The sequence below is a fragment of the Oncorhynchus kisutch genome, linkage group LG2 (genome assembly GCF_002021735.2).
Source record: "Oncorhynchus kisutch isolate 150728-3 linkage group LG2, Okis_V2, whole genome shotgun sequence".
NCBI classification, from domain to species: Eukaryota; Metazoa; Chordata; class Actinopteri; order Salmoniformes; family Salmonidae; genus Oncorhynchus; species Oncorhynchus kisutch.
The window spans coordinates 54,836,633-54,845,569 of NC_034175.2; the positions used below are offsets into that span (position 1 = coordinate 54,836,633).

At 41.4% G+C, this 8,937-nt stretch overlaps 1 protein-coding gene across 2 annotated transcripts; it reads right to left on the minus strand.

The window, feature by feature from the left end:
• Positions 1-318: 318 nt before the first annotated feature.
• On the minus strand, positions 319-7,804 carry LOC109868306 (phosphatidylcholine-sterol acyltransferase-like). 2 transcript variants are annotated; one of them, XM_020457784.2, is made up of 6 exons: positions 7,554-7,804; positions 5,971-6,127; positions 3,049-3,164; positions 2,875-2,970; positions 2,511-2,735; positions 319-1,833 (listed from the first exon to the last, which is right to left on the minus strand). In XM_020457784.2, exons 1-6 carry the CDS (start codon positions 7,693-7,695, stop codon positions 1,286-1,288), a joined length of 1,284 nt encoding a protein of 427 aa, XP_020313373.1. In that variant the 5' UTR covers positions 7,696-7,804; the 3' UTR covers positions 319-1,285. The 2 variants fall into 2 exon arrangements, with proteins under 2 accessions (XP_020313373.1, XP_020313356.1); XM_020457767.2 differs by having other exon boundaries at positions 2,875-3,164; positions 7,554-7,796.
• Positions 7,805-8,937: the final 1,133 nt, after the last annotated feature.

Consider the following 8,937-nt stretch of genomic DNA (forward strand, 5'->3'; position numbering starts at 1 on the left):
AACATGGAAATATCACATCTATACAGCCTTGAGTCTTCTTGGGTATGACGCTACAAGTTTGGCACACCGGTATTTGGGAGTTTCTCCCATTCTTCTCTGAGGATCCTCTCAAGCTCTGTCAGGTTGGATAGGGAGCGTTGCTGTACAGCTATTTTAAGGGCTCTCCAGAGATGTTCAAGTCCGGACTCTGGCTGGGCCACTCAACGACATTCAGAGACATATCCAGAAGCTACTCCTGCGTTATCTTGGCTGTGTGCTTAGGGTTGTTGTCCTGTTGGAAGGTAAACCTTCGAAAAAGAACAGGCGAGCCGCACAGTCTAGGAGTTCAGATGCAATACTTTAATAACCAACGTTTCGACAGACGAGCTGTCTTCATCAGGGTATAATGACAAACACTGCGGTTCACTAGTTTATAGAGTTTCAAAGGACACACAGGTGTCTGTAATCATGGCTGAGTGTGGCTTGATTTCATTGGTTGATTTACAGATATAAATAGAACATATAAAAAGCGTGAATGGATAACATACGATCATAGATACAATTTGTCTACATAGGCCTATAAATATTTACAATGAATAGGAAAATCACAATCACAAGAATGGCTTCAGATCAAAGTCTACATTGATACCGAAGGGAGCAAGAGAGAGGGGGTCTTTAAATGAAAGATCCAGGCGGCCTCTCGTTTTCGAGGTCACCCCCTCTTCTAGGGAGTTTTTGCACCTAATGGTGCTACGATGCTCCATGATTCTTATTTTTAATCTGAGCTTTCTTTTACCAACAATTTTTACCACAAGGAAAAGTTATAACACAAATAACTGCCTTAGTGCCTTAGCACATGATAACACCTTTGATTGGGATCCGTTTCCCTGTTTGAGGGTGTTTGAAGGGTCTACATTTGTAAGTGCCATTACATTGAGCACAGCCATTACACTTTTAGTTTCCATCTGGTAGAGGCGCAAATAATATTATGGGGTGGTAATTGTCTTCATTCTATAACCTGCATCCTCCCCTTCATCTACACTGATTGAAGTTGGAAGTAACATCAATAAGAGATCATAGCTTTCAGCTGGATTCACCTGGTCAGTCTGTCATGGAAAGAGCAGGTGTTCCTAGTGGTTTGTACATTGTGTATAAGTCCACCTCCGTAGCTAGCCTACTGGCATCAGTAATAGTATGTATATTGGGAGGGTGAATAATTTTCTCCCCAAAAGCTTACAGTATAGATTTGGGAGGCTGGTCCGGCTGGGCCTGATCTTGCATGAGTGGGGAATCAATGGGATGTTCATCAGTTCATCAATGTAGAATCCTCTTCACCATATCTTCCCTCCAGAATACTCTGGACCACATTGATCACCTTCCTATTTAATACTATTTCCATGTGGGGCATAGACCTGAATTCCTTGACATGGACAGGCTGTGCTTGCTTCCCTCTCCAGCGTTTACAAAGACTGAGGCTAAGACTGTCCACTGTATCATCCCCATCAGCATACACATAGTCTATGGGGTCTGCATTTGGGAACTGGTCGTCATAAATATAGGTAACTGGTGTGGGCAGCCCCACACCATAGAAGCAGTACATCTCAACACCAGGAGGGGGCAGACCAGCTGTCAAGTTTCTAGTGTCTTCCCACATGAACCAGCCATCTTCAAAGTCAATGTCTTTAAAGAAGCGCTGGTAGTCCTGGCGGGTATAGTTGAATAATGGCGTGGAGATGAAGACGTGGTCTGTAGGCCAGACCTCTTCAAATGGAAGCATCCAGGGGTTTGTGGTGGTCATCCGCTGCTGCTCCCGGATCTTGATGTTGGACACCAGTGGGATGCCAAGATTTTCACCTGTGGAGACAATTGTTATCATTCAATATCAATAATTAATATCAATCATTTTCTCTTGGCAATCTCCAGACAATGTGTGACTCGCCAATGTAATCCAGACAAACATGACCTACCACCCTTTCAAGAAAATGAAGACATGGGCAAGGCGGTCCGGTCCGGCGTCCTGGCAAAATAAATAGTGGGGGCACTTTTTGGTGTAACAGATGTCTCTTTCCATTCACCAATGTTTGGAGGCTGGATATATGTTGTGAGTGGTTGAACATGTGCAGGTAGCCTAGTAAAGGAGCCCTTAAGTGATTGTCAAACAATCAGATAAAAACATAACTGGTTGTGTTGAGGCCACAATAAAAAGGTCCAGTAATACATTTTAAAAGTTAAATTACAAATCTTTACCACTAGGGCCAAAGAGATGCTATTGAATTAACAGGTATTCTACCTATATGTAATTCTATAATTAGGCCCATAAATGTTTTTGGTGCAAGTGTGTGCACATATAGGAAGTCCCCTACCAGGAAAGAAATGAATTATTTCACCCTGCAAGTAAAACGATTTTGCAACATGAGGTGATTACGGTCAATATAATCTACTTCAATCCGGCTATCAGGTTCTCTCAAGTATATTATGTTTCTACTATGGGGGAGGTTGTTCAATCTGTCCACCAAATTCTGACACAGTACCTGATGCTAGTACTCGAAGGGTCTTGATAGCCCCACCCCAGGGTGCTCCAAGTGAAATGAAGCCTTTGATGTATTCGTCTTTCCAAGCCTGGGTCTGCTGATATAAGAAGTAGAGGATATAATTGCTTCCCATGCTATGGCCCAGGATGTAAAGTGGTTGTTGATCCCTCTCGTACATATCCTCAATCAGCTTCTTCAGTCGTGCAAAGTATTCCTCCTGCTCGTCTGATAAGGTGAGACAAATAGGAACAGTCACATTATGTGTAAGCATGTGTGCATAAACAATTAATGAGTTGCACTTTCCGTACAGGAAAGTGATTGTCAGTTGGATGGTGTGTGTGTGTGTGTCCATGATGACACTTACTCGGAGCTACTCTGAAGTCATATGGTGCTGCTCGGACCGCCTCATTGCGGACATATCCCATGTTGACCAAATGTGTAACCATATTATTAAAATAACCTGGAAAAGGAGACATCTCATTCAATGAAATCAAAAAGAAGACATAGGAAAAGATGGCCTCATTATGGTTGTTCTCACCTGACAGCTTGTGGTTGTCCAAGAACTCAACAGTATATGTCTGTCCAAAACCAGGCACTCTCACAGACACCCCTGCAGAATTGGATGACTTGCGAGTTGTCCTATTGTATACAATTCTGTAGCAAGAAATATGCAGTAGGTACATAATGTTATTGCATAAGGAAATGAACCCAACCACTAAAATGCTGAGGACAATGAAGAAAGATGGTGCCGGAGAAGGCAGACATTTTACGTGCCACCAACCGATTGTGTTTTTTGTTTGTTTGTTAATTTGAGTTGTTTGTAACTCCTTTTTTAAAACTTATTTTGTACATAACGTTGCCACTACCGCCTCTTATGACCGAAAATAACTTCTGGACATCAGGACTGCGATTACTCACCAAGGTCTGGCAGAATCCTTTTTTCCCTTTATGTGCTGACCAACTAGCAATTGTTTTCACTGACATGTTCAACCTCTCCCTGTCCGAGTCTGTAATACCAACATGTTTTAAGCTGACCACAATAGTGCCTGAGCCCAAGAACACTAAGGTAACCTGCCTAAATGACTACCGACCTGTAGCACTCACGTCTGTAGCCATGAAGTGCTTTGAAAGACCATCATCCCAGAAACCCGAGACCCACTCCAATTTGCATACCACCCCAAAAGATCTACAGATGATGCAATCTCTATTGCACTCAACACCGCCCTTTCCCATCTGGATGAAAGGAACACCTATGTGAGAATGCTATTCATTGACTACAGCTCAGCTCATAGTGCCCTCAAAGCTCATCAATAAGCTAAGGACCCTGGGATTAAACAACTCCCTCTGCAACTGGATCCTGGACTTCCTGACAGGCCGCCCCCAGATGGTAAGGGTAGGTAACAACACATCCGCCACGCTGATCCTCAACACAGGTGCCCTTCAGGGGTGCGTGCTTAGTCCCCTCCTGTACTCCCTGTTCACTCATGACTGCACGGCCAGGCACGACTCCAACACCATCATTAAGTTTGCCGATGACAACAGTGGTAGGCCTGATCACCGACAACGACGAGACAGCCTATAGGGAGGAGGTTAGAGACCTGGTCGTGTGGTGCCGGGACAACAACCTCTCCCTCAACATGATCAAGACAAAGGAGATGATTGTGGACTACAGGAAAAAGAGGATCGAGCACGCCCCATTCTCATCGACGGGGCTGCAGTGGAGCTAGTTGAGAGTGTGCACCCATCACCAACAAACTAACATGGTCCAAGCACACCAAGACTAGAGGTCGACCGATTTATGATTTTTCAACGCCAATACCAATACCGATTATTGGAGGACCAACAAAGCCGATACCGATTAAATCGGGCAAAAAAAAAAAAAAAAGGTATTTGTAATAATGACAATTACAACAATACTGAATGAACGCTTATTTTAACTTAATATAATACATCAATAAAATCAATTTAGCCTCAAGCAAATAATGAAACATGTTCAATTTGGTTTAAATAATGCAAAAACAAAGTGTTGGAGAAGAAAGTAAAAGTGCAATATGTGCTATGTAAGAAAGCTAACGTTTCAGTTCCTTGCTCAGAACATATGAAAGCTGGTGGTTCCTTTTAACATGAAACTTAAAATATTCCAAGGTAAGAGGTTTTAGGTTGTAGTTAATGTTGTATTTATAGGATTATTTCCCTCTATACCATTTGTATTTCATTAACCTTTGACTATTGGCTTACTGCATTCGCGTAACAGGCAGTCTCCTTGTGGAGTGCAACGAGAGAGAGGCAGGTCGTTATTGCGTTGGACTAGTTAACTGTAAGCTTGCAAGATTGGATCCCCCGAGCTGACAAGGTGAAAATCTGTCGTTCTGCCCCTGAACAAGGCAGTTAACCCACCGTTCCTAGGCCGTCATTGAAAATAAGAATGTGTTAACTGACTTGCCTAGTTAAATAAAGGTATAAAAAATATATATATATAATAAATCACCAAATCGGCACCCAAACTTGAAATCGGCCATTCCGATTAATCGGTCGACCTCTAACCAAGACAGTCAAAGAGGGCACTGCAAAACGTATTCCCCCCCAGGAGACTGAAAAGATTTGGCATGGGTCCTCAGATCATCAAATGGTTCTACAGCTGCACCGTCGAGAGCATTCTGACTGGTTGCATCACTGCCTGGTATGGCAACTGCTCGGCCCCTGACCGCAAGGCACTACAGAGGTACTGGGCCGTTCGCATTGCCATCATTGGGGCCAAGCTTCCTGCCATCCAGGACCTCTCTAGGCCCTAAAAATGATTGAAGACTCCAGCCACCCTAATCATAGACTGTTATCTCTGCTACCGCACGGCAAGCGGTACCGGAGCGCCAAGTCTAGGTCCAAGAGGCTTCTAAACAGCTTCTACCCCCAAGCCATAAGACTCCTGAACACCTAATCAAAATGGCTACCCAGACTATTTGCATTGCCCCCCTTTTTTACACTGCTGCTACTCTCTGTTGTTATCATCTATGCATAGTCACTTTAATAACTCTACCTACATGTACATATTACCTCAACTAACCAGTTCCCCTGTACATTGACTCTGTACCAGTACCCCCCTGTATATAGTCTCACTATTGTTATTTTACTATTGCTCTTTAAATACTTGTTACTTTTATTTCTTATCTGTATTTTTTAAAACTGCTTTGTTGGTTATGCTCGTAGGTAAGCATTTCACTGTAAGGTCTACTACACCTGTTGTATTCGTCGCATGTGACTAATAAGATTTGATTGGATTTGACTCAAAATCAAACTAGTGAAAATAGAGTTGTGGTTGTATGTATGCTCTTCTATTACAGTGCATTATTTATTGTTACAACAATGAACCATTAGGAAATGCTCCCTAAGTGTAGAGTTAAAATGATTGAATTAATCATGATCTAAACAGAATTATTATGATCATATTCATTCTCCCCCTCACCTTATATTATCAATCCAACAGTTAATCCCAATTGGCATGAACATATTCAGATCAATCCAAAGTGTGAAAAAGTCATCTGTCTTTTTGTAGCACATCCAATGCACACGGCTTGGCTTGTCAATCTTGGCTTCAAGCTGGTTTCCTGCAGTCCCAGGCACTGGTCAAAAAAAAAGTTGTCAAATGTTATATAAATATATAAACATTGCGTAAATTTCCTACTAAATATCTGCATGAACCATTTCTGAAATGTCTGCGCATGTACAAAAATCAGACCGGTCATAAACTGCATGTGTAAACGAGCATTATAACCTTTTTATGCGAGTAAAGTACATGTTGGATAAAAAAATGTAATGACTGCCTGATGGAAACAAACATTTTAGTTCAACTTTCCAAATGTCGACAAAAGAAAATATGCTAGACAAGGTGGGATCTTTTTGTGTCGGTAAATTGAATTATGTGAGGAAATGTCAGTGTAAACGCTTTAATGCGCAAATATTGATTTAACAACCATCATATCATATTTATATTTTTGTTCAGTGTATTTACTAGTCCCAATTAAATGAGCGATGCGGATGACAATTTGTTGTATGGCTCCTTCGAGAATATGAACCCATCACGCCCAGAATAGGTGAGGAATGTATTATGCAATGGTTCTGAAAATAAAATAAACCGTTCTTGTGCTGAAATTGCTTCCAGAGGCAGTTTGGAACTAGGTAGTGTGTGTTTCAACCACAGACCCATTCTGTGAGCTTGTGTGGCCTACCACTTCGCAGCTGAGCAATTGTTGCTCCTAGATGTTTCCACTTCACAATAGCAGCACTTACAGTTGACCAGTTAGCTCTAGCAAGGCAGAAATATTTTACTTACTGACTGGTTGGAAAAGTGACATCCTATAATGGTGCCTCCATAAGGCCATTCTACTGCCAATGCTGGTCGATGAACATTGCATGTCAGGAACGGGTTGTGGCTGAAATAGCCACATCCACTAATTTGAAGGTGTGTCCATATACTTTTGGATATATGGTGTACTAAACTTTGGACAACTTTAATACACTTCATTGCAATGACTAAGCTAGAGGTTCACATACTTTTTCCGACAAAGAAATTGAATGTTGGGATCAATTTACTCAAGAAATAAATGGGGAAAAAATACAATTATTGTGTTGTTTAAACCAGGTTCACTATCTACTACTAGGACTTATATGAAAATCTGATCACATTTATTGTCAAATTTTTGCAGAAGTACCAAAAATGCTAAAGGTTTCACAAACTTTATCTCACCACTGTATATCCCTGACCCAACCAGGACCATATGATTTAATTAACATTCACACCAACATCCATTACTGAGTTCAAGGACCTACAATCCTCGTGGAAACCATAGAAAACTGCCTGGAACTTGCTTCTAGTTCTGGATAGAGAATCGACCTGTCTTGTGAAATACATTTTGGACTTTCCGTTTACAAGAAAGCAAACGGATAGCCTATTACAATCACATAAAACATACATTGAATTCCATGAGATATAACATGTTGTAATAGGCCTATCACAGCAAACTAATCAAAAAATAGAAATCTGCTCACCTATAAGAACCGGCGGAGTGCTATTGTTTGACACTTTGTTTTGAGTTTTGAAACTTGATGGAAAGACATCGAAGAGCCAAAATCCGGCAGCTTGCTGTAGCGCAAGGAATACTATAAGGAGCACAGTACAGCAGTGTCCCATTCTGTCAAAAATCTTGCCAAAATCTTAATCGTGTCAAAGTTTACAGTTCTCTCACTAGGTCAGGCGGACGAGAGCTGGGCTGTATTCATTCCGGCTAACAGTTGCAACTAAAACGAGGGTTTCTATTGGACAAATTCAGGTAGGTCCCTCCCTGATTCGCTCCGTTTGCTTCCTTTAAGAAGCGTTTTGCAACAGAATCTGCGAAATGAATACACCCCTGGCCTATTATAAAACGGGTTGTTTGATTCCTGGATGCTGATTGGTTAATAGAAAGGATTTAGTTATTCACCACCATCCCTGCTAACAGTTTCATTTGAATTCACAATGTGCATCCACTGCCAATTCAGAAACTCACGTCTCCCCTGGAAAAAAGCATCTAAACAATATTTCCCCATGCTACTAGGCTAGCATTTGGTTTAAACAGTTGGGGTTTGTCTAAACCTTGTTTGCCTCTGACCTGTGCAGTTTTTTTTGCGAACTCCACAATGCCATGCATAGAGAATAAATGTGACAAGACTGACAGCTTCTGAGCCATGTGAATGAAATTATCCGGATCATTATAACGGATAATTTCAAAGAAATGGCAATAGAAAGAAACAAACGAAAATGCACATAGTTTGCTGTAATTTCAGCTGCTTGATGTGATTGTGTGTTAACTGTAGAGTGCTAGCTAGCAATGTAGAAGGTTCTTAGCTTCTATAGCCACAGTCATAAACTCTGTCAATTTCAAAAAAAATTCAGCCTAGCTCAGTGCTGTCAATGGTGGTGGGACAGCCAGCGGAAAATACAGAGTGTAGGGGTTGGTAAACTTCTCTAGTTGCGCTGTGATTGGCTCAGTGTTCTGTCACTCGTGAGGCCCATAGCCTGTTTTAACGAAATGTCATCATCGAATATTGTAAGAGCTTTCATTGTCTGTTTATATGCCCCCTTTATTTATCTGACTTGGTGTACAGGGAGAATACTGTGTTCTGAATTCTGTCACTGTACATTTCAAAAGAGCTGAACAAATAATTATATGGACTACGCCCGTCTAAGCTTGCTCATTAATTCATGTCTTAATCAAAATGACGTATTGCCTCTTATCTGCTCATCGTTCCCTTATGCCATAGTTTGTACATCTCAATTGTCAGTAGAAACCACATTTGTTTAAGCAAGTCAGCCATATCAGCTATGTTTTTAAAAAAGTCAGTAAATGAGGTTAAATGAACTGTTTTGCTGCCAGACAAGGCTCTAGTCAGGTGT

What these genes read in the sequence shown, in the direction of transcription:
- LOC109868306 (XM_020457767.2), bottom strand. Translation starts at nt 7,695, where the DNA reads ATGGGACACTGCTGTACTGTGCTCCTTATAGTATTCCTTGCGCTACAG. An exon ending in CACTCCGCCGGTTCTTATAG is followed by an intron (nt 6,128 to 7,553) that starts GTGAGCAGATTT and finishes TTTTTTGACCAG; the next exon opens with TGCCTGGGACTGCAGGAAAC. An exon ending in TGACTTCAGAGTAGCTCCGA is followed by an intron (nt 2,736 to 2,874) that starts GTAAGTGTCATC and finishes TCACCTTATCAG; the next exon opens with ACGAGCAGGAGGAATACTTT.